We start from the raw sequence: 26,503 nt of genomic DNA, 5'->3' as shown, positions 1-26,503 counted from the left end.
GATCTTGATTTAGTAGGCGGTTCAGCTTCTGACCTGAGCTTGTATAGGGTTCATTTCATTGTTTCTTCGGTCCGAGATGTGACTCAGTCCACCAACTCTTCTTTCTTATGGATTTTTCACAATTTAGTTTTAGAGTTTGCATGGAATATCAGGTGAAGAGGTTCCTCTGAGTCAGGGTTCCTAGTACAGTAGGTGTTAGCGTTTGTGGAAAATGTTAATATGGGTCCAGTTTGGCAGGTCAGGAGCAAAGACTTTCCCAGTAGGCTTTTGCCTAGCTCACTTAACCTCTCTCTCTGGCTTCTCTAATTTGAGCTCAGTGCCCTCAAGTTGCTAGCTTCTGTTGCTTTCAGATTGTTATCTTGCCCCCACACAGCTCATCGCTCAGCCACAGGCTTGTCTCTCCAGTGTGACTCTGAGCCCACAAATGTTCAGTGACCCAGACAGAATGCTCTCCACAGCAGCTGCAGTTGCCTGAGCTATTATCTCCACAATCTCACTTCCAGGACTGACTTGTCTTGCTCTCCCTACTGTCAGGAAATGCTCCTTTGTCAGAGGTGTGGACAAGGGTTAGATCCACCTCTGAGACTTGCCTTCATGGGAAAATACAGTCTTCACCTGCTTAATGTCAACTTCTCAAAATTACTTGCTTGTCTTTGATCACTATTAGTATTGTATAAAATGGGAGTGTTTACCTGGTGCTGCTTGCTCCACTGAGACTAAGAAAAAAAAAGAACCGATTCTTTGTTAACTCAGTGGTACTGCTTTTGATTCAAACAAAAATATGTGGAAGATTCTAATCTGTGTGTTATTTTTCTTTTTCCCCATTTCTCAAACCCTGATTACTTATTACATATTATTAAAGAACATCTACCAGGTTGATCATTGGAAGACATTGGTGTTTACTATATGATTTTAGATTTATAATGTTTTTAAGTAAAATTATTTATGGAATTTGTGATTTCAAAAAAAATAAAAGTCATGAATTTGAGGAGTGAGAGGAATAACATAAGAAAATCAGGGAATAGATAAGGAGAGAATGATGTAACTGCAGTACTCATATATAAAGTTCTCAAAAGTTAGATTAAACATTACTTGAAAATTAATATCAGTTATAAACTTAGTGTATCAATTAAACAGTAGAATTTAAGATATAGGCCACATATATAATATTAATTTACTGAAAAGCAGGTGGCTGCTTGCATAGGTAGATGGAACATTTTAAAATGTTAAAAATCCTCACTCAGGATTTTTTTTCTAGTTGCATCTATTTGCCTGCAAATTTCAAGATGCCATTGTTTTTTACTGCTGAGTGGTACTGCATTGTGTAAATGTACTACATTTTCTTTTTCCATTCTTCAGTTGAGGGCCATTTAGGTTGTTTCCAGTTCTGGCTATTATGAATAATGGTGTTATGAACATAATTGAGCAAATGTCTTCCTTGTATGAGTGTGCATACTTTGGGTATATACTCCAGAGTGGTATTGCTGGGTCTTGAGATAGGTTGATTCCCAATTTTCTGAGAAATTGCCATACTGGTTTCCAAAGTGGCTGTATGAGTTTGCACTCCCACCAACTCATAAGTGGATATAATCCATAAAGAAAAGGATAGCCAGCCCACCACCCCAGAGAAATCAGGAAATAAGGAGGACCCTAAGAAAGACATACATGGATTCTCTCTGGAAAGGGGAAATAAAGAAGATCTCACGAGTAAACTGGGAGCTTGGAGTAAGAATTGAGGGTGAAAGGGGAGTGGGGAGAGAAGCAGGGGAGGAGGGCAGAGAACATGAAAGATCGGGAAAATCAAGCTGGAGAAAGGTCAGAGAGGGAGAGCAAGGAAAGACATATCTTGGTAGAGGGAGTCATTATGGGGTTAGTGAGAAACCTCACTAGGGACATTCCCGGGAATCCACAAGGATGACCCCAGCTAAGAATCTAAACACTAGTGGAGAGGGTGCCTTAATTGCCCTTCCCTTGTAATCAGATAGACGAATACCTTAATTGTCATCATAGAATCTTCATCCAGTAACTGATGGAGTCAGATGCAGAGATCTATAGCTAAGCACTGGCCGAGCTCCTTGATCCCAGCCTCAGCCTATTTGAGGAGTAGATGGTGGTAGGCTGGGGGAAGGTGGGGAGAGCTGGAGGGGGGAAGGGACAGCCCCCTGAAATTGGTATGTCAAATAAAATTAAAGATTGGTTAAAAAATAAAAATAAACAAATAAAACATTAGTTAACTACCTCGTGACCCCATGAAAGATGCATTCTTTTTCAGTTAAAATGTGTTATTTGGAGAAAAGTAGGAGACTTTAAATGAGACATGTTATTTATTGGGGTTTCAAACAAGCAATTTTATTTATCGCAATTTCCTATCTTGTAGGCCATATAATATCTGTGACAGAGGTTAAAGATTATATTTTCTTTTCATAAAATAGAAAAAGGAAGCAAGAAAAGAAGGGTGTGGACTTCACCGATGTTAACAAGATTGCCACAGGAAGTTAAATCACTTGGGAAAACTATATTAAATTACCCATGCTTACTTCATTAGTTTGATCATTTGGTAATTACACATAGTTTATAAAATATCCTAAATATCCCTATTAATTCTATTTTTTTTATTTTTTATTATATAAAAAAAAGATTTTTTTTGAATTAGCATACTAGGAGATAACCCAGTTGTGTCTATATATTTTCTGCAATTCATACTCTTTATTAACTTTACTCAACATCATTTTGGCTGGTAAAAGTTTTGTTTGTTTGTTATTGACTTCAAATTCTAACTTTTTTACTTATTTACAAATCTTGTTAGTTCAATATATTTGGTGCATATTCACCCACTACTTTAACTCACCCAAGGTTTAATTTCCCTACCCATGCAACCTTAAATCCTTTTTTTTTTTTAAACCCACCAACTCTAATTTGCTTGGCCCGTATACTCTTAGATTTAGGGCCTTCCATAGCATTGTGATTTCCTTCCCAGGGATCATTCCATTGAAGAAAACTGATTCTCTCCATATGCCTATCTTTGTCAGTAACTCTTAAGCTAAAATTGAAACTTTTTATCTCCTCTTCCTTTGCTGGCTTGAACCTTTTGTCTTGCTTGAACATGCCTGAGTCTTATGCATGCTTTAATCACCTCTATGAGTTCACATGTGCAACTATTGTATTGTTTCTGGAAAGCATTGTTTCATGTAATCATCCTCTGCCTCCGTTCTTACAACAGTCTTCTTACCCCCTCTTCACATTTCTTAAGACGTTGCATGATGTAGCTGTCCTATTTAGGGCCAAGCATTCCATAATCTTTTGTTCTTTAACACTAAATATTTATTTGTGCTACTGAGAGATAAAAAATTTAATTTTTCTGTGTTCTGATTCTTGACCAATTTTATTATCTTACATATTCCTCTTATTCCTTTACAAAGCCACCCCCTAGTGAGCTATAGTCTTTTAAAACTAAGCTTAACATTTTTCTTCCTTTGTATTTGGTATTTAATTAGAAAGACATCATATAATAGATTAAGAGCCATATGTAAGCCCCGTTTCCTTAGGCATATGCTAGAACAGAAATAAATCATTAATTATAACGAACCTCAAATTTATTTCCATTACTATAATAAGGTAAAATTAGATTTTAATCTTTGCCATGAGATTTATGAAAGAATAAAAAGTGAACTCTTGTGTAGGCTTGGTGGTAGAGAGTTATCTTGGCCGTTGGATTGTTGGAGTACACAAGAGTTGACTGCAGTTTTCTTCTATTGGCTTAAAAATGTCCCTAATAAAATATTTTTTGCCTAATATTTTGACAATATGTTTAAAATACATAACCTAGCCATTGTCAGCAATGCCTGTCTTCTTTACTAGTGTCTACTTCCAAGACCTCACAGAGGGGTCACCCTTTCAGTATTGATGTCCTGGCCATCTAGGATATATTTGGCCCAAAGCAAAGGGCAGAAGAATGATTCACCTTCCATCTCTTAAAAAAGGTGCTGGATTTTGTCCAGTTAGTGGTTCTGTTCATTTTGACACATCAAGAGAGAACTTGGCTACATGCTCCTCTGCATGATGTCAGTGAGAAAAACAGCTAGATATGGGAGAAAAATTCAAGCTTGTCTTTCCATACACATAGATACTTCAGTGTGGATTCCATGCAGGTTTTCAGGTCATTCTCTTCTGTAATGATAACTCATTCACATCTGTGGCTACTGAGTGAGCTGGTTATTTCTCTGAGAAAATGAAGAGTTACAGGATCATTTACTTGTGTCTACATGCCCTCTACTAAGCTTTCAGCCTAATTTATACTTCATGCTTTCCCTACCTGTTCTCATGGAGGAAGCCTCTATGTCCCCATAGAAAAATAAACACTCATTTCAGGCATCATTTTAGCATGATATTATTTGTTACATTTAAGAATTCAAACAAGTTTGCATTCCCACCAGCAATGGATGAGTGTACCCCTTACTCCACAACCTCTCCAACGAAGTCTATCATTGGTGTTTTTGATTTTAGCCATTCTGACAGGTATAAGATGATATCTCAAAGTTGTTTTGATTTGCATTTCCCTGATTGCTAAGGAAGTTGAGCATGACCTTAAGTGTCTTTTGGCCATTTGAACTTCTTCTGTTGAGAATTCTCTGTTCAGTTCAGTGCCCCATTTTTTAATTGGGTTGATTAGCATTTTAAAGTCTAGTTTCTTGAGTTCTTTATATATTTTGAAGATCAGATCTTTGTCTGTTGCGGGGTTGGTGAAGATCTTCTCCCAGTCAGTGGGTTGCCTTTTTGTCTTAGTGACAGTGTCCTTTGCTTTACAGAAATTTCTCAGTTTCAGGAGGTCCCATTTATACAATGATGTCCTTAGAGTTTGTGCTGCTGGGGTTATACGTAGGAAGTGTTCTCCTGTGCCCATGTGTTGTAGAGTACTTCCCACTTTCTCTTCTATCAGGTTCAGTGTGTTCAGATTGATATTGAGGTCTTTAATCCATTTGGACTTGAGTTTTGTACATGGTGATAGATATGGATCTATTTTCATTCTTCTGCAGATTGACTTCCAGTTCTGCCAGCACCATTTGTTAAAGATGCTCTCTTTCTTCCATTGTATACTTTTAGCTCCTTTATCGAAAATCAGGTGTTCATAGGTTTGTGGGTTAAAATCTGGGTCTTCTATTCGATTCCATTGGTCGACTTCTCTGTTTTTATGCCAATACCAAGCTGTTTTCAATATTGTAGCTCTGTAATGGAGTTTGAAGTCAGGGATGGTAATGCCTCCAGACATTCCTTTATTGTATAAGATTGTTTTGGCTATCCTGGGTTTTTTGTTTTTCCATATAAAATTAATTATTGTCCTCTCAAGGTCTGTGAAGAATTTTGATGGGATTTTGATGGGGATTGCATTGAATCTATAGATTGCTTTTGGTAGAATTGCCATTTTTACTATGTTGATCCTCCCAATTCAAGAGTAAGGGAGATCCTTCCATTTTCTGGCGTCCTCTTCAATTTCTTTCTTCAAAGACTTAAAGTTCTTGTCAAATAGATCTTTCACTTCCTTGGTCAGAGTTACCCCAACATGGCAGACAATGAGGGCTGCTGAGAAGCCAAGAACAAGGGCACTGGGTTTTGATCCTACTGCATGTACTGGCTTTGTGGGAGCCTAGGCTGTTTGGGTGCCCACCTTCCTAGACCTGGATGGGTGGGGGGGGATCTTGGACTTCCCACGGGGCAGGGAACCCTGACTGCTCCTCAGGCTGGAGATGGATGGGGAGGGGAGCGGGGAAAGGGAGGGAAATGGGAGGCAGAGGTGGGGAGGAGGCAGAAATTTTTAATAATAAAAAAAAGAATTCAAACAAAATCAACTTTTCATTTGATAGAATAGTCTTTAGATATATTCTATTTCTTTTTCTCTTCACAGAAGACCTACCAGGAAGGTTTATTTTTTTCTGTCTATTTTTCCAATTGTTCCTGTCCTCAGGAGAAACGTGTTAAGCATTAATTATTGAGATAAGAGCTTCTACTGAGTTCTAAAGTCTTTTCAGACCTACGTGTCCACAACCGGATCAGTTAGCTCTACCAACATTTCCAAACTCAAGAAACATATTTCTTTCTTATTATCCAAGTCATAAAAGTCGGAGTTGATTGACAGATTTCATTGCTCATTTCCATATTTATGTAGTCGTTGTATTCCTCCCTCCTTCCTCGCTATGCAAATTAAATCATATTCACAGCAAGTAAGAAGCTTCTTTTGACATGTTCATTATACCATGAAACATGCAAGCTTAAACCCCTCTGGATATCCTCCAATTTAGTTCAGAATCCTTAAGGACACCTTCAGGCACCCACCTTGTTGAGTAGTCGAATCTTTCTTCTCTGTTCTTGAAAGTCCTCTTTGTACATTCAGTTGATGTTTTCTAGATTTCTTGTCTCTCCTTAAAGATGCCACAGGCACTTGTGTTTTTCGCTGAATTTGTACTTAAATATTTTTCTGTCCTGAAAAGTTGTTTTATACTCATCTTTGTAAATCTTTCTCTTTCTTTGCTAAAGTATCAAATTCGCTATGAAGTCCATTCTGATCATTTGTTCCTACCGTAAAATGTATCTTTGCTTTTTATACTTTTGTTTGTTCACCATACAAGGCACTAACATCTCATATACAGTTTGCTCTTTCTCAGATTTATTTTTAATACTTCAATCATTTTGGCAGAGACAAACACTTGTGTTTTGTTGATTAATGCTGTGTTCTTAGATACTAGTGCTACCAGACATGTGTTAGACAACCTAAAATAACACCAAACCATTGACTCCTGGGACCTGGTTGTACAGTTGTGAAACTGGAGATAGGTGACAAAATTGTATAGCATGCTTGTTCACCTCATTGTTATTTTCTCCTATGACACACAAGTTTATTTTGTGTGGCTTGAAGTATTGAAGCTTAATTTTGATGTTACAATAGATTATTTTGTCATTTTTGAGATATAGAAGAACTTTTATAGTTAATGCATATGGGAATTGAGCAAAAGTCAAAATAAATAATTTTCTTTTAGTTCAAGATAAATCAACAATAATATAAAATAGTATATAGAATCTAAAATCAACCTGCCGCCAGAACCAAACTTTAGGTAATAACAAACTTAAGGCTGATTTAATAGAATTATCTTGTAACTAGATAGGAGTAGAATAAATTCTTTATTTGTCACAATGAGATATATGATGCCTTTAAGAATTTGATAATATTTTACATACACACATCTATCTATCTGACTGTCTGTCTATATATGTATTGTATGTATATGTGTACATCACTGTGAGGAAAACTGTGGCCCTTTCTAAGAACAGTACATGATCTTAATTGATGAGCCATTTATTCTGCTCTGAATAACACTTCAAACAGCAGTGTTACATTTTGTTGTGAAGATGCAGAACACAGTCCTATGCTCCAGCAAAGAATGTCATGAAAACCCAACTTTCATTCCCACCAGCAATGGATGAGTGTGCCCCTTACTCCACAACCTCTCCAGCAAAGGCTATCATTGGTGTTTTTGATTTTAGCCATTCTGACAGGTGTAAGATGGTATCTCAAAGTTGTTTTAATTTGCATTTCCCTTATCGCTAAGGAGGTTGAGCATGATCTTAAGTGTCTTTTGGCCATTTGAATTTCTTCTGTTGAGAATTCTCTGTTCAGTTCAGTGCCCCATTTTTTAATTGGGTTAATTAGCATTTTAAAGTCTAGTTTCTTGAGTTCTTTATATATTTTGGAGATCAGACCTTTGTCTATTGCAGGGTTGGTGAAGATCTTCTCCCAGTCAGTGGGGGGAGGGGGCAATATTTGGGAGGAGGGGGAGGGAAGTGGGAAACGGGGAGCAGGTGGAAATTTTAATTAATAAAAAAAAGAAAACCCAACTTACAGGATTTGGATAGAGCAGACAGTAACAATCTCAAAGGGCTAACAGATATACTAAGGTAAGAGAAACAAATTTCTGATGGCCAAAAGAGGTAGGTGAATGCAAAACTAGCTAATTAGGAATGCAGCAAGTGGCTATTATAGGCACAGTTGGTTATATAAGTGTAGGGATAAAGTTTCACATTACTAGTCTCATAGTTATTTTATGTACTATAGTTACCAGTAGATTGCAGATATTTTGTGAGACATTATCTTAGACAAGTCTGTGTGGCTGTTTCTAGATAAGAGTATGATTTTGAGTAATGGATCTGATATTAAACCTTGTCCTCCTAAATGTGGATTGATCACACTTGATGTGTCGAAGGTCTATTAGAACAAATATGCCAATGATAATTGTAACTTCCAGACTACGTTGGGCTGGTCTTCAGCTCTTTCTACCTTCAAATAAAACTGAAACCCTGTCTCTCACCATGTCTGGAATCTGAGGTTTTGCATGAGGACTACACTGGCACCTTGCCAGTGTCTTCATTTTTGCCAACAGAGAATGTTGGGCTTCCATAATCCCATAAGCAAATTCCTTAGAGTAAATCTGCCTCTGTCATTATATCTTCTGTCTTACATTTTCTCTGTCTCTCTGTCTCTTTCGTGCATATGTATGTCATTTATACATTAGTTTTGTTTTTTTCTGAGTACTCCAAATAACTTAACTAAATTGTGTCCCGTTTATTTGATTTCCAATTTTGCTTGAAGTTAATTAAACTTCACAAAGATGTTTTTATATGAAGTAGATCTTATCTTGAATACTTTAGATAATCATTTCTCTTCCATTTATTGTCTCTACAAGTTCTCTTCCTTCCCATCTGCATCAACGTCTGTATCTGACATACTTAGGAACAGCAGAACTCTACTCACATAGAAAAGGCTTCATTCCTTCACATGGAATTTTAGTTTGCTATGACTTCCTACATACAGTTTCCTTTTGTTGCACTAGATTTTCCTATCTTCATTGTCTAGGTTTTTTCTCTAGGTATCTCTTCCCATAGGAAATTATCCATGATCCTGTGTCCTATACAATACCTGTGTCCTATACAATACTCTGTCAAAAAATGCATTATCCAGTTCAAGTACACATAAACTTATGATAATCCTACAGTAGAAAATGAGATGGGATGTAAGAGTTAACAATTATAACACCTTTGAAAAAATTTTCTAATTCCTAAAACAGATATCTTCATGAGTATTTGTTTAAAAATTATTTCAGGGTGAAAATTGTCTATCCCTTGTTTTAAGTGAAATCATTTTGCATCACTGATTTATGGAATGATGGCTTTCTTTGCTTTACATTTTTTAAAGATGTATTTATTTTAATTTTAGATACAGCATGTTTTGCCTGCATGTATGTACATACATAACATACATACAATCCCATGGAAGTCATAAGAGTCCCGTGGAACTGGTGTTATAGTTAAAAATGTTTGAGAGTCAACAGGAGATTCCTCTGAAGAGGAAGCAAGTCCTCTTTACAACTTAGCCACTTTTAGCAGCAACTTAAATACTTTTAAAGTTAATATTTTAAAAAGGATTTAAGATTACATAAGCTAAGCCAAAAATGTTTTCTTTGATGATAATAAAGAAAGAAGCCTTCCACACTTCTGGAATGTGACGAAGAATTTTCCCAAAACTGCTTATGTATGGTCTATGTAACACATCCATTTCCTCCCAAACGACTTTCAAGGCCTGCCATTACTTTTGTTCATCACATTTTGACTAACATGTGGAAGGTGACGAAGTCATAGTCATTCCAGTACTGAGTCATAAGTTGCCTCTTCACTTTCACATCCATTGAAAATGGGTGAGAAAATTGAAATACAGCACTTATCATCAAATGATTTGAAAACTTCTTTATCAGCAAAAAATCAAATGCAAATCACTCAGATCTTTTTTTAAATTGTGTTTATTTTTGTTTGCTTTTTATATTTTTTAATTTGATGTTTTTAAGAAAGAAAAGAAGCTATCATTTTACTTTACATACCAATCCCAGTTCCCACTCCCCCCCTTCCTCCCATTTGCTTCACTTTTCTCCCCATCCCACCCCCCATCCACTCCTCAGAGAGGATAAGGCACATTACTTTGGGGAAGGGCCAAGGCCTTTCCTACTACATCTAGGCTGAGCAAGGTATCCGTCCAAAGAGAATGGGTTTCTTAGCACATTTTGAGCCACAAATCAGGAAGTACCAGGTCAAAATGTGCTAAGGAGTTTATAGAGCTGCTGCCATGGTAAATACAAAGAATTTGAGATTGTCTGCACAAGGCAGATCAAGCCAGTCAACACTACACTATGGGAGGGGGAGGATCTCCTTAAACTTCCCACCTCTGGCAGAGAATAGTTGATGGATTTTTGGGAGGGAGAATTGGTTTTCTTTGAAGATGTGTTTCTTGGTAGATTGACCATGTTCCAGTGAACGACGCTATAATCACGCAAATATCAACAACACAAATAATATGGATTTTCTAATTATATCTGACTAAAAGCAAATTTGTTATCTTGGATAATGTCTCATTTCTTTATATGCATAACATAGACAGTAAGAGGGTGAATATTTGACATGAGAGGATTCTGGTTTTTATATTATTATTTATAGTTTTGTGAGCCTCTGCCTGTGTGTGAGAGTGCACACACATGTGGAAATCAGAGAAAAGCTTTCAGGAGTTGGTTCTTCCCTTCTACTTTGAGTACTTGGGTTTCAAACTCAAGTATTGAGGATTATGTGGTAAGAGCCTTTATCAGAGCCCTTTTTGAATCCTGAACTGAAATATATTGCTCTCCCTGTTTCCTTATTGATGAATCATTTTGTTTTGACTTTGGTATATGAAGACAGTAGAAACATTATGACACTTATTCATTCATCTTCCAACTGAATTTTCAAGAGGTGATGAAAGCGAAAGACATAGAATTAAAGTCAAATATATAACATAGCTTGATGTCTCATTTGTTAATATTTCTGTGTCTATAATTATTCATATATAGTAAATCTATAAAAATTTTGTAATAGATTAATTGTGTTTTTGCAAATATAAGAAAGTCTTTATTTTTACTTTTTATTTAAATAATCTGTAAGACTGAAGCAAAAGTAGAGTCAAATAATGAACTGAATACTGATAATGCTTATTAGTTTATTAAGAATGGTATTTTGATATTCAATGTGCACATTTAGTATTCTAGAAAACTGAACCAGTAAGCCTTTTGGAGGTTTCCCAAAACAAGATTCTTAGAGCTTTCCAGAGGTAGCTTCAGGCCCTAGCTTTCCATACTACTAATTCCACATTGTTTCATTCCACATAAACTTTCCTGTTTCCTGTCAATGTATGCAGTTCTCTGCTTTGATAAGGTTGCTTTCTTCCATTGTCTCCATTTTATATTCTAAATTAATAATAATTTGATTGAACCTCTTAAGAGAGGAAAAATGTGTCTTTATCAATATGATTATGTACAAATGGACAGAATGTAATTCAGTGTTTAGAGCTTCATTCTTTGCAAATCAAGGTCCAAAAAGGAAGAGAAAATGTCCTTTATAATGAATAATTCTTCTGTCTTCTATTCTTCTTACTAGCAAGTATTATGGGTTAGTTGAACTATGAAAACTTTACTACAAAGGTGAATATTGACAGGAAGTGAGAAGCAGTCATGTCTCAGATTAATGTCTATAATAATATGTGAATGCACAGTGTTGGTACAAGGAAGTAGATATTATTGGGGTGTTTTTACCTATATACACTTCTAAGGTCTTCAAGCTTCAAGCCATCACTAAATATAAACAAACACTTTCTCTAAAATCATCTTTCCCTCCCCCCTTTTAATTTTCTCTATCCTATCCTCACTGTTGACCTGGATGGAAGTCACTTGGTAACCCAGGCAGGCCTTAATCTCCTATCAGTCTTCCTGAAGCAATGCTCCAAGTGCTGGAATTATGGGCTTCCAATATTACCACAGGCACCACTTATTTCATTTGTATTTAATCCTGATTGCTTTTATTTCTTTGCTGTACTGTTTTATACTTACATTATTTCTTAAAGTTTTTGTTTTCACTTTAGGTCAGATATTTAGACCTGTGGACTCGTCTTGCTTTGATTGACAAGAAATTTGTGATGGGTTTTCACTAAAAAAAGACACCATGAATAAATAACTGGCTTCTTTTATTGACTCAATTCTTTATCTTCAGCTATCTTCTCTCCAGTTTTGTCACAGTATAGTAAGAGCTCTATATTTGGGATGAGCTTTGCAACTACGTATATTTCTTCAAACTTATCACTGAATGCTATAATATATTTGATAACCAAACTGGAGTCACTTTAGTCTACCCTTGTCTGTCATTCAACTTCTAAAGAGTAAAATATTTCTGCAACATTGCCTGTATTATAATTAAAATTTTTTGTGAGTTTTGAGCCAGGTAATGTTTCAGTTTGTTCTGAATGGCAGTCATATTGTTAAGATATAGTCAGTGTGTCTTGAAACACATTAGGTGTGAAAATATTAACCTCTGCTGCTAGTTCCAGATATGCAATTCCCTACACATCAATAAAGGTAGATCATTCCCAGAAGTGATGGCATCTTCTGTAAGGTAATATTTCACTGGTGGCATTTTGTTACCAACACTTTGGATACAGACTCTTTATTTGAAGAATTCCTGACATCTGGAATTGCTCCCTCTAGTACTGCTATTTACATCATCTTGGGATAATGTTTCTTAATCATCTTCAACTTCGTTGGAAAAATTAAAAGGATTGCCTATTCAATTCATGCCCCTCTTTGGGGTTATCTAGATAACTGGCTTTTTGTGATGTTTAAACAACTTTATTACTGGCATATCTTTTCAGGGCATTTTAAACTACAGAATTAATGAAAAAGCATATTTTATCTGATATTACTGAGTTATGATTCAGATACATATTACTATACCTATTTCCTTAATAATTAGCTATTATACTTTAGAGTAGTGCTAACCTGAAATAGTAAGATTAGAGAAGCTTTGTCTTACATTACATAATGCCATGTAGGTCCTTACGATCATAGATCTTAAGAAGTATTTCAAAAGACTAGACTTTTGAAGCAATAAGTAATGTGCTCGCTTATTAAACAAAGTTAAGACATTATATAACCAAAGAATAACTATGAGAAACACACACACATACACACAAGTGCACACACACATTTGTTTAGATTTAAAATATTTTGATTTATAAACATGGGTAAAGAAAATGGACATTTGAAACAAGAAAACCAAACAAGGAACAGTAGATATGTGAACCTTGACATTAAGGGATATGAAACAGAGAGGACAAAGCCATGAGATCATACAGTACGCCTCATCCCATAGAGACTGTGCTAAGTTGTTGAGCTGGGAGTGAAGATTATTAAAAAAAAAAAAATACGGAGATGCTTTTCAGCATTAGTCAAGATAAGCTGATACAAAATTTTAAAGGCTATCAAATAAAAGTCCTGAAATCAGTCTTTCCCCCATCCTTAGTATCTTATCTAGTGGGAGAATTTATTAAAATAGAGAACACAACTACATTTCAAACAGAATTTTAAAGAATTGAACTATTCCCTTGTTTACTACTCCAGAGGTGGTGGGACCTGGAAGAATGGAGCCTGTAAATGAGGATTAAAGTCTCATTTAACAGCCAACTTTATTCAGAGAATCAGACAATTTATACTCTGAGGGCTAAGAGGAGTCACATTGAGTAATGTGTACTCTCACAAGGGCAAACTGCACATGGCAAAAGCATGCTTTTCCATAAAGGTATAAACAAATAACAATAGCCACTTGTAATGAGTAATACTCATTTCTATCTACTACACCTGGCAGTGGCACAAAAACACATTCTGAGAACAGTTCTGTTTTTTTGGAGAAAATGAGGTTACAAGACTCTTGTCTTCTTACAGTTTTCGCATAAGCACTAAGAATTCTCTTCATATTACTCTGTTTTTGGATAATGTTTTGAATTTGTCATTTTATGTATTTATTTATTCATTCAATAAGTACTTAATATATGGATAACAGGCTGAGATAGTTATTAGGTAGTACAGGACAAAAGAGTGGTGAAGACATAGAACACAGAGGCTGCCCTTAAGGATTTGGATAGGAAGGATTCAGAAGATGGCTTTTGCTTAGTCCATAATGGATTTGCCATGGAAGTCGAAGGATCTGAGTTACATCACCAGAACTCACACTAAAATGCAGGGAATGGAAGTTCAGGGGAGACAGAACCAGGAGGACCCCTCAAGTATGCCTGTCAACTGGTCTAGTCAAGTCAAATGAGTGAGATACAATTACTATGAGATATCTGTCTCAATAAAAATAAGGTGGGTAATGATTGAAGAAAACACCAAGAAGGTCTCAGGTTTGTACACAAGCACACACACACACACACACACCATCCTTCACATACACACCACACCACACACACACCACCCCCCCATTTTTGCACCACACCCCCCCACACCACACCACACACACACATCGCTCCTCCTTACACACACAGCACCCCCTATACCACACACACAGAGTAAAAGATACATAATATAATAAACATCTTATTACTTTAAAAAAGAGATACAATTGTAACATAAAATAGCAATAAATGCTGTATAAATATTTTTAAAGACTCGTTGGAAATTGATATGTAAATTTGGGAGAGAAAAGAGAGCCATTCTACTTCCTATTCTCCTATCGCTATTCTGTGATAGACATAGTGTCCGTGGCTATAGACATTGAGGGAGATAAAGCACTCTTAATAATGTTACTTTATTGGGATCACTTCTTTTTCAAGTGGAAGAAATACCACACAAGACTTTATAGAAAATGTTATATTTGAGCTGCATATTAAACTTATATAAAATCTTGACATACGGAAAAAAAGGAAGTTCTTTTTGGAAGGGGCAAAGCATGAGACCCACAGCATTTGCAGTTTCTTCACTAAACTTATTCTTATTCTTCTGGAGATTTGCTTTGATAGTGACAGAAGGTCTGGCCTGAACACATTGCAGCACCCTTGTTTTGGAAAAAAGAAGAGATAAACGTTCTTAGGAAACATTTTAATTTTATTGTTGTGCCAGGTGAATTGAGGTTGTTTTAGACAGGACCTGGCTACATAATACCAGGCTAGTGCAGAACTCAAGATGCTTGTTTTCCATCACTCTGAGTGTTGGGGATTACATACATTTTCCACCATGCTTAACAACAAAATTTCTTAAAATTATTTCAACAACAGTGTTTGGAAACTATTGTTAATAACATTAAAATTGCATGATGCTTTCTAGAGAGCTAAATTTATGCTAGTTCTATGCCTGTCACATTCTATCACAAGTAGTTGAGGTCATGTAAACATCGTTATTGCACAATGTGCAAACAATTTAAACTAATGTTTTCTTTTTAATACTCCTTCTCCATGAACTATTGCAAGGAAAGAGCCACTTGTTCATCCCAGCTGCCTGGCTAGCTTAGCCCCGAAATAACCACATAGAAACTGTATTAATTAAATCACTGCTTGGTCCATTGGCTCTAGTTTCTTATTGGCTAATTCTTACATCTTAATTTAACCAATTTCTATTAATCTGTGTATTGCCACGTGGCTGTGGCTTACGGGGTAACATTCTCAGCATCTGTCTCTGGAAGATCCATGGCATCTCTCTAACTCTGCCTCCTTTCTCCCACCATGACATTTAGTTTTCCCCGCCTACTTAAGTTCTGTCCTATCAACAGGACAAGGCAGTTTCTTTATTCATTAACCAATGAAAGCAATACATAAATGGAAGGCCCTTCTACACCAATGAGCAAATTCTATCAGCAATATTATTCAGTTGCTTTTATGTATTTGTTGTTCTTCATATAATTTATGTAAGTTGGGTTAGAAGAAAGGAATGGAGTCATAAATTCCTCGAATGAATTTATTGTTTGATAAACAACACCCATATACATGCTATTACAAAAATTGAGAGGCAAGATGCCAAGAACTTTGTAGAAATCTTATAAAAGTAACTAAGAATACAAATAAATCCAAAGGAAGACAGAAAAAAAGTCTACAAAGCAATTCTCCACGTAAATGTGGTCCTCTCTCCACGGCCTTCTTGCCTTGAACATTTTGAGATTCAGTAAATGACAAAAATTCCTTTCCTCATCTCTTTTTATTAAATGTTGCATTGGACTATCACAGAATTTTAATTATTTTATTGGTGTCATGCTGTATATAGTCACACAAACCTATAATTTGTACACTGGGTACAAAGAAGTGTCACATATAGGTTAGATTTGAGTTTGTATATCCAGTTTGTCTGTGATCTGCCCACAATTAGCCTAAGTAATTTGAATTATTTTTGAAATTAAGGAATCATTTGTATTTTGTTGGGAATAAGTATAAATGTAGATTTCTGCATGATGTGTTTCAATTGGAATTTTCACAAGAACTGTAGGCTGGCTTTGAGGAACTTTTCATAAATTTAACATTTCTGAAAGTTGAGAAAGGATAACAGCAAGGGAAGAGGGGCATGAGAGGTACTCTGAATGATTCCGAGGCTTTAATGTATGAGGCAAAAGGGTTTTAAGTTTGATTAAAGGTCCATTGGCAGAATTATAATATTTGCAGGTAATATTACAGTTTAAGTGTATCTTCATATATTTTAATGTTATTAGTTATTCTGGAAGTCCCATTGCCATGATATTAGTTATAGGTACGAGCTATAGCCTAATTAATTGCCAATGGGCAAGTTTAATGATGAAGAATTAAAAGACAATTCTTATGATTTCACAGTATTTATCTGATTTCATACTAGATGAGAAATGTAGAGTCCAGACTACTGCTTTCTGATTAATTACTTTGAGACATTTCATTACAATGAACCCAAAAGTTTGCCCCTTCTTGGATAGGCTGCTTGAGTTGGCATGGCCATGTTGAGTCTGACTGTGTCCATCTAGAGCTGAGTTTCCCGGCATGTTCAGCTATGTTGAATTTGATATGGGTTCTGAAGATTAATCAGGTCCTCATATTAGCACAGTAAGTATTCTTAGTCACTGAATCACCTCTCCATCCTCTAAAAATTGTATTTTAAAAGTTATTTTATAAATGTTTTAACTTCAATGTACTGTACCGCAAGCAGCAAATTTTTTTTGTTTTTTTGAGAAAGCAGCAAATAAAATTTTAAATAAATATTACAACCATAGTGTTAACTTTGTATCAAAAAACAATTTCTAAAGTTTTAACTGAGAAGAGTCATAAACTGAGTTGACAAAGTCCTACTTTTTGTTGTTTTAAAACGTTCAGGGACCATATCTCAACCATGCTTTTGAATTTAAACAAGGGTAGTGTTTAAAGACCCTTTGCTCTTATGGGAACACTTTAAGACCAGCCAGAAATGATTATTCATATATGCAAATTAACAGATCATCTCAATGACCCAATGTAACATTACATCAACTATCAAGACAGCAGTTTGATTTTGAATCTCTTCTCTTAGCTTCACTACTGCCAATTAAGTTTTGATTGCTTTTAGGTAAAATTTTGGTTAATTAACACTTAAGTAAGTCAGGTGGAATGCCTTATTATACCTTTTGCAATTTTATCCAGTTTCCTGACATATTTTCTTATTACAAAAAATGAGTTTTTTCTAAAAATTTCCAGACTTTAGAAAATTCTTGGACATGTTTTAGCTTGGGAGAATCTGCTACAGACTATGCACTTTGGTGTGGAGCCCTCACATACCTCCCACCTCTCTTCAGTGAGAAGAAATCCTTTTAGAGAGAAAATAAGTTTTCACTTTGCTTTTCAAAGAGAATGTTTCAATAAATAACACATTTTTTTCTTGAAGTAGGAAATGTTGGCCTTCGGCATCAGTAGACAGGTAAATGATCCTGTCAGGTTTGATGGATAGGTGACGAGAAAGAAGTCATAAACCATATTCCACACATGAGGGGATAGGAGAACAGGACTGTGGTGTAGAGATCAACCAATTGGAGGCCCTGAATTCCAATTATAAAAGTAGAAATAGCATGCTATTATTTTAGAGGTTTATCCTCAGGCCTTCTAATGTTGTGATCTCACTAAGTATAACCTATAAAGAAAATGATTAAATTTTGGTGAAGTATCAAATATTATTGTAGAATGAGAGAGTTATTGTATGGTGTAACAAAAAGGTTTTGAGAATATGAAGCTAGGAAGATATCTAAGTTCATAAAGAATTAACCATGTAAGAGTCAGTCTCAGTGTCCTGATCGTCATGTGTTGGGCCTCTTGTGTGCCAATAATCTCAGAACATTCTGAAGGTAGAGACAGGAAATCTTTTGGGAAAAGTCAAATCAACAAGCTTGGATTTCAGTAAGAAAGCCCCCTTAAGTAAAAACAGTGAAACAAGGTGGAGGAAGACCTCTATATGAAGATCTCCACACAGGTACAAACACACATACGCCTGCATACATATTTCATGTGTATCTGTCTGTGTTTATATGAACATGCATGTACACATGCACATGTGACATACACATGCACACACATAAGATTGCCTAATGATTTCATATTGGGGCCCTGATATCATGCTTTCTCACAATGTCATGAAAAGTGATACATATCAAGAGAAAAGCCAGAAACAAAAATAATAGACCCAAGAGTTTTCTTCTGTTAGTGAGTAGTAATCACACAAGAATCAGTTGCAAAGATTCAGGAAACACACTTTTTAAAGAAAAATGAAGGAATTCAGTGCCGCTGTAACCTTTTCAACTTTCCTGAAAGAAGAATGGGAAATAATATTCACTTTTCCAAAGTAAAAGTTCAATTAGGTTACAGACGACTTAGACAAAGTGAGAACGGAGAGATTTTTTTTCTTTTTCAAATATAGATGGGCTACCTTGAACGCTAGTTATTTATCATTACAGGGGTACTGATGTGTATCTATATAATCTTGCCAAATACCATTGATCTTTGTACTGTTTTAATTTAGGGTGATCATTTGAATGGGTATTTTGAGACATTTAGCAATATAACTATTGAAATTCCCCTCATTTCCATCACACTCATATTGCTTTCTTGCAATTCTTTTATTTAGGGCAGGAATTATGTCTATGCTTTCTTGGCTGGAACAAAATAGTTTGGTGTTGGGATTAGTGCTGAATCATAGTTATAGTTTGTGCCTGCGATGCGAACTAGCTTTACAGAGCTAAGTTCAGAGCATAATTTTTTTATTATTCTTTTTTAATTAATATTTCCACCTGCTCCCCGTTTCCCATTTCCCTCCCCTCCTCCCAAATATTGCCCCCTCCCCCCACTCCCCTCCCCCTATCCCCACTCCTCTTCTCCACCCCCCACACCATTCCCCCCCCTCTCGACACTGAAGAGCAGTCCAAACTCTCTGCCCTGCATAATTTTTTAAGTTGAGAAGAGTGCGCCCTTAATTCAAACAATGTTCTTTTAGCAAGACATTTTGAAAAACAATATTTATACTATAACTATCATGTCTTTAAAGTAGAGCAGTCTCAGCACTGTGTAGATATGTCCATTTCACCTTTTTTGAGCTGTTCCTCAAGTGGGACTTGAGTATAAACACCCTGTTTACCGCCTACCCTGAAATATTGACTTCGTCCCATCTTCATGGCTCAGCACTGCAGAGGAGAACACTCTGCGCTCTGATTCATGGGTATTGTGTTTTACTATAATGTTCAATGATGATCTGTTGGAATTTTTTTCTTGTAAAAGAATAAAGAAGCCCACTCTCCTATCAAGGTCATTACTGAACTCAATGCCTTCACTTTAAAAGCACAGAGATGCCACCTAGCAGCCATTGTCAGGAATTTTCTACCCAGACATGCTGCTGTGTCGAAGAAACTGAAAATAAAGTCAATTTGTACACGGCTCTGTTTTAAGATTGTACTATTTTTTTTGACAGTGTGGCATATTGCCTATGATTCAGATTTTTCATCACAATGGAATTGATTGACATCTCTTAAAATAAGTAATATCATATGCTTTTGAGTTTACATTTTTTTCTAAAATGATCTTGGAGCTTGTTAATTAGACTTTAATTAAGAACACATAATTCAAATGAATTTTCTGAGAAAAAAATCAATATTTCTTTATGAAAATACAAATAATTAATTAGTGGTGAATTGCCTTCCTTTGGCAAGAAACTACTAATCTTTCCAATTTTGTAATGCATTAAATGAGAAGAAAGAAATTGAGTACATGCTGAAAGTGGAGTTTATTATATGAATATAGATGTTTAAACATTTTAAATTGTAATAAAATCTGTTTCCAAGTAATTTACTATAATATGGGGATATCTAGGCACTTTATAGACTATCATTAAGACAGATAAACCCCGATTGCAGCATGGGAAGGGGAATCCATAGATGCAAACATTATATAGTCTTTCATAAGATGAAATGTGGTAGTAGTGATAGCAAGTTATTATCTTCTTAATAATTAAACAAGAAAACAGGCAGAGATTTAGAATGGTGATATCTGATGTGGATAGAATCGTATACCTTAAAATACTTTTGAATTCTAGAGATCTTCTCCTTTGCCATTTCTCTGTACTCATACATGGTTATATTTATATTTACAATCAAAACATAATTTATAAGATGGTTGATCATCAAAGAAAGGAAATTCATTCTTGAAATTTATGTTGCTCTAGTGTTCCACTCATATGAAAAGAAGCAGGTTAGATTTTCTATTTCCATTATATTTCTTAAGAAATGTCTGTATGTTCCCAAATATCAAAGGCAACTTTTCACAGTTCTGAACTTGAAAACTCTAAGCTTAACTGAAAGGAGCCGAACTACCGTTGAGAAAATGTTTACTCTGTAGGCTGATTGACAGTTATTTTGAGGGCACAATGCTACTTTTGAAATGTTCTGTTTGATAAAGCTTGGTAAGCAAATACACTTTATAAACATAGAATTAGGCTCTATTCACTCCCATAAAAGTGATATTTTGTCTACGAATCCAAAACATTCATATATTGAATTACTTGGTACAGAGTTTTTAATATTTTCTGTTATTTCATGTAAATATAGAGCAAATTATCGTGAAGATGTCTTTGAATGCTGTCTGGAAACATCTGGATGCTGAGAACAATTTGTAAAGTGAATGAGTTTCTCAACTCTATGGCATTCAGAGTTTGCCAGTGACCTAATCAGAAAGTTTAAAACACTGTATAATCGAAATTTCATAAAAAATAACAAAGATGAAATTAACAAAAGAAGGTGTTTATTTGAGGAAGTCATCTCTTTATTTAGCATAATATTAAGAACTAACTGTTGACAAAGATGGTATTTTTACATTAAAGATTCTAGTCATATTCATTCCATCAGATAAGCAGTCAATAAGAACTTGCCCTTCCAAATTCTTAAGAAAAGCCACAGCCCATGTTAAGTCCAGGAACTTATTCAGTACTAATTTATTAATTGTGTTTTTAAAAGTATACTTTTGCAAGGCATTCAAAATTAAATAGATGAGAACATGTAGTCACAAGTTTTAGCCAGTATCACTTGAAAGTCGGAATAGGATATGTCACTATAGGTGCAGGAGCATAAAGGGAAAAAATAAAAAATACATAAACAAAGTGGTGATGTCTTATCAAGTGTAAAATGTTTTACAGCTATACCTTAGTAAACACAATGTGCCATTAGGCTTATTAAGATGGCTCTCACATGTTGTTTGAAGCTTTCAGAATGTCAGCATCAGGACAACTATAGGTTGAGAATGAAATTGTTTTATTTTTCTCAGATATCTCTAAATATGAAAACCCTGCAGTATTATTATACCACTATAATTTTACACCATATACTAGGTTAGGCTTTGAGATGTCACAGTCACAATGATAGATTGTAGTTGGTTATATCTTAGTTGTAGTCCATTGTCTTAATTAAACAGACAATGCCAGCAAATAAAATAACTTTACAAGACTCAAAACACAGCACGGAATGCATTTATAATACGGCATAATTTCCCCACTCCTATCACAGTGCTGTCCACCAGGTAAGTACGGAAAGAAAAATGCTTTTCATCCCTTACTCTATCAGCTGCCTTTTCTCTGACTCTAGAGAACTCTGCATTTCTTAGAATGCTTCCCTCTCAGAAATAACCACCCTTTATCATTAAGGTTTTCCTCACACATCGCTGAAAACATGCTTCCATCGGTCTCTGCTTTGTACCAGAGGAGCTGAGCGTTCACTTTCCTTGCTGGATAATTTACAGAGTTCCACAGCTATATCGTAACTCATCCTTTCTATTGCCCTCCTTAGTTTAAGAGGCTTCTCACTTCCTGTCTCAACAAGGATCACCAGAACTTCCTTGGGGTTCCCTAATTTTCCTCAGTAAAAGGAAAGAAACACGAAGTCCCTCTCGCAGCAATGTCTTTTAGCCTTGCAGATAGTGTAGCTTTGCTGCTCTGCCCTGGGTTACAAGCTGCCTCCCCAATGTTTTGGACACAAACCGCAGCACGTCTGCGATGGGAATATTATTGACCAGCATCAGCTGGAAACGCTTCCCTGCTTTCAACAAAGAGACCGCTCACCATCTAACACAGGCATATAAACTGCATTGTTTCTACTGCAAACTCCCTCGGATGGCCCGTCCTACTTCAGAAGAGAGCATTAAGCACTGGACAGCGAATAAGCTAAATTCCCCGGAGAACCGCATTGCCCGCCACACATATACATTATCGCCTCGCCTCCGGTCCCTCCTCCCCCCCTCACAGCAGGACTCTACCTTAAGAAGCTAGCTAGCCGTCTGGTAGTTCACCTTGTTATCTTTAGAGCACTGTGGATGCACCAGCCACCACAGGGTAGCCGAAAGAAGTCCCCCGTGCCGTATTGGACATTTTGCCCCCATCTTCATCAAGTCATTACATTTTGCACATTTATTTCAAACAAGTCAAAAATATTGCCCCTACCTTGGAAGGATCTAATCCGGCAAGTAAAGACAGAAGAAGGAGGTTGAGAAGGCTGGACCTCGCCTGCATTCTGATGTGGGTTTTTGCCTCTTTTTACTCTGTTTTATGTAGCCACTCCACTCACTGCGGAGACCTTTCCCACGTCAGTTGCACTTTCTGCCTGCCAGTCAGAGCAGAGTAGAGGCAGAGGCAGCGACAGCAGAAGCAGCAGAGGCAGCAGCAGCAGCCGCCCTGGGGGGCGATCATTCCGCAGGCATCTCAGAGTGGGGAGTCGGGAGTCGGGGAGCACAGAAGGCTGGGACCCGCTGCAGCGGGCGCTGGCCGAGGTGCTGAAGCGCCTCCACCTGGTGCGCCCCGGTCTACCCTCTTCCCTTCTGCTAGCTATCCAGCCCACCTCAAAAGTTTTGACCCAAGAAGATAAAGGGAGTAACTGCTGAGAGGTGTGGAGACCTGAGCAACGGATATGACATCACTACAGCTCCTGGGGTTTTGTAGGTGGGGGAGTATTTTGCGGGAATTTGTTAACCAAAGGACTCTCACGCTCCAGTTCAGGCTTTGCTGGCAACTTGAGCTGCAGAGAGTCAGCTGTACACAGTATTATGAAACAGGCACCACACTGGAACCTTCTGTCATTGACAGAGGACTCGATTTCAAATTGGTGCTTTAGATAAAGTTTGCAACTAGACTGACAATGTTCTTTTTGGTGTTGTTTTGTTTTGTTTTTCTATTCAAGGCACATGTTTTATAGACTCATTTGGTTCTTCAGGGACATGTATGGCCACTGATGGACACTTAATTGGAAAATGTCTTGGGTAAGGCAGTGTACACTTATTTGGGGGAATTCTGTAAGTCTGAAAATACATTGCAGATATAAATGACGTGCTTTTCATATGTGCCTTTGTAGTTTCTGTTAGTACAGATATACTCCATTAGTCCCCTCAACTGATCTTTCCCTATACATCCCTGAAATCTAGTCTCCTGGTCAACTTGATCTGTGCTTGTATCTGAAGAAAATGTCATGGGGGTACACAATGGTATTACAGAATAAGTGATTTCTAAGTTTTGAACTATTCAAACTTTTTCCCCCCAAAACTGAGTCCTGGGTTGGGAGTGGGGAGACTAGTCAGCAACGAAGAGCAAGTCTTCTCTCACACTGAAACATGACCACACTCGGACAACATTATTTGTCTGAAACTCAAACAATGTAAATGTCCTCAATGAGATAAACAGATGGAAAGAATTTGACATCCACTAGAAAAGAATGTTTTCATAAAATCAGCATACTGCAGCATTTATTGTTTTTATAAGAAGCAATATTTCCTAAGAACTATGGTATGCCAACCAGAGCTATGGCCTTGCTTATGTGTACTTTCACATTAAGCAGAGAAATTGCTTGAGGTATCAGATGCATATTCTGTACAAAATTTGCCTCTAAATTTTCTCTTAAACAACTCCATTATTTTGAATGTAAACACAACAAACAGTTAGGATTTAAATGTCTAGACAGCAATAATTATGAAAGTTTCTTATCATACTGTCTCTTTCATTGAGATATTATTCATTCTGCACTTGTGTGTTAACTATTTTGATTATTTTTTTTTACAGAATGTAGATAACAGAAAGAAAACTACATCTCAAAATTTCATTATGAAGGAATGGATTGTGCATTTAAAGTGACTACAGAATAATAGAAAAGGGGTAAAATTACTTAGTAATTACTTATTTAATTAATTACAACCCAAAATCAAAGTCACATTTATAATTTACAATTAATTTTTGCATGAAAAATTGAAAGTATTTATCTTGAAACTGCCATTGTGCCCACACACTTTAGGATAACTTTCTAGAGAATCTTTATAGCTATTTTTAAATTTACATATTTAAAAAACCTATTTCCATTCTATTATTAACATGGTATCATAAAGTTTTTTAGAAATTCATATATGAGTTAGAATTCTTATTCTCAGCAATGTAAAATCCTCTGTGAGACTGAAGATTTAAAACTTAAGTTATCAAGATGTGATGGTTGGCAGAACGTTTATTGTTTCTTTTTCTTTTTTTTTTTTTTTTTTTTTTTTTTTTTGGTTTTTCGAGACAGGGTTTCTCTGTAGCTTTGGAGCCTTTCCTGGAACTAGCTCTGTAGACCAGGCTGGTCACTCACAGAGATCCGCCTGCCTCTGCCTCCCAAGTGCTGGGATTAAAGGCGTGCGCCACCACCGCCCGGCTCTTTTTCTTTTTTTATTAAAAATTTCCACCTCCTCCTCGCCTCCCTTTTCCCTTCCCCTCCCCCCACTCCCCATTCCCCTCCCTCTCCAGTCCAAAGAGCAGTCAGGGTTCCCTGCCCTGTGGGCAGTCCAAGGTCCTCCCCCCTCCATCCAGGTCTAGGAAGGTGAGCATCCAAACATGCTAGGCTCCCACAACGCCAGTACATGCAGTAGGATCAAAACCAAGTGCCATTGTCCTTGGCTTCTCAGCAGCCCTCATTGTCCACCATATTCATGTAGTCTGCAAGTACATGTAATAATTATTAGGTAATAATAATTGTACTACTAGTATTTAGATAAATTTTCTCTTCCTAAATATCATAAAACATCTACTTTATATGATGAAAACATCATAATACATTGTAAGTTTCGTGATCAACAGGTATTCTTGTAGCAACATTTCTTTTTGTAGAGATAAAATACTTTGAGTTTAGGTTCACTGTATTAGTAATTGGAATAAGAGTTCTGTGTGGACATTTGCCCTTGTAGCTCTGTATTTTTTGCATTTTTCAGCATTGGGATAGCATTTGTAACACAGGCTTTATAAAACTAAGTGCAGGAAAGCTTGCCAGATAGAACTGTAGGGAGGGATGATGATGTCTAGGGCTCTAAACTAAGTACTGTGTGGTAATTATATTACAAATGAAAACAGATGATCAAAGCATCCTTACAGCACACTTCTTCAAGAGAAACTCAGTCATTTGTAGAGAACAATCAAATTCAGTAATAAATCAAAGCTGTGCTAAACATGCCACGGTACCACAGAGCTCTAAACAAAGCAGCAGAAATCCACAAGCTCCCTACCTCCCTCTGGCTCCCTGCTAAAATAAAACAGCACAATTGCTTTTTTCTTCAAGTAGACTTTTGTGCCTTTTACTTAGTCATTTGTTTTGTGGCAAATCCTTATCACATTTCCATGCAATTAGTTTAATGACATTGAGTTCATACTGTGCAAATGCATCTGTACATAGGCATCCATGGAGTATTTCTTGTGTAAGGGGAAAAGTCCATGAAGTTCTTCGTATTTTGTTTTACCTTAGTTCATCTAAAGGGTCATTCAATTATAGGAAAGAAGTGTCTACTTTATTTCAGAAGTGTCTTATGATTTCAGATTACTAACTACTGTCACCTTAAAACATATTCCAAAATATTAACAAAATATGTAAATTTTAATGTTAATAAATCCTGAATATTAAGTAGATGCATGAAAATATTATTGGTGTGGGAAGTTCTTCTGTATATGTGTTGCTTTTATTGGTTAATAAATAAGTTGCTTTCTTCAGCCAATGGCTTTACACAATTTAGCCAGGCTGGAGGAGATATATTAGGGAGAGAGTAGGCAGAGTCAGGGAGAAGCATTACGCTGCCAGAGAAGAAAGACGTGAGCTGCCACGTAGCTCTTGCAAGTAGAAA

The 26,503-nt window shown here is 36.3% G+C and overlaps 1 protein-coding gene across 1 annotated transcript in view; it reads right to left on the bottom strand.

Moving 5' to 3' along the window:
• Nucleotides 1-23,234, bottom strand: part of Olfm3 (olfactomedin 3) — a 186,123-nt gene extending 162,889 nt beyond the window's left edge. The window contains exon 1 of the mRNA XM_057793341.1: nt 22,827-23,234. Coding sequence (XP_057649324.1) covers nt 22,827-22,895 — 69 coding nt within the window. The 5' untranslated portion in view covers nt 22,896-23,234. The remainder of the gene's footprint in view (nt 1-22,826) is intronic.
• Between the last annotated feature and the right edge of the window lie 3,269 nt (nt 23,235-26,503).

This window comes from Chionomys nivalis, chromosome 18 (assembly GCF_950005125.1).
Source record: "Chionomys nivalis chromosome 18, mChiNiv1.1, whole genome shotgun sequence".
NCBI classification, from domain to species: domain Eukaryota; kingdom Metazoa; phylum Chordata; class Mammalia; order Rodentia; family Cricetidae; genus Chionomys; species Chionomys nivalis.
This window is presented reverse-complemented; position numbering and strand designations above follow the sequence as displayed.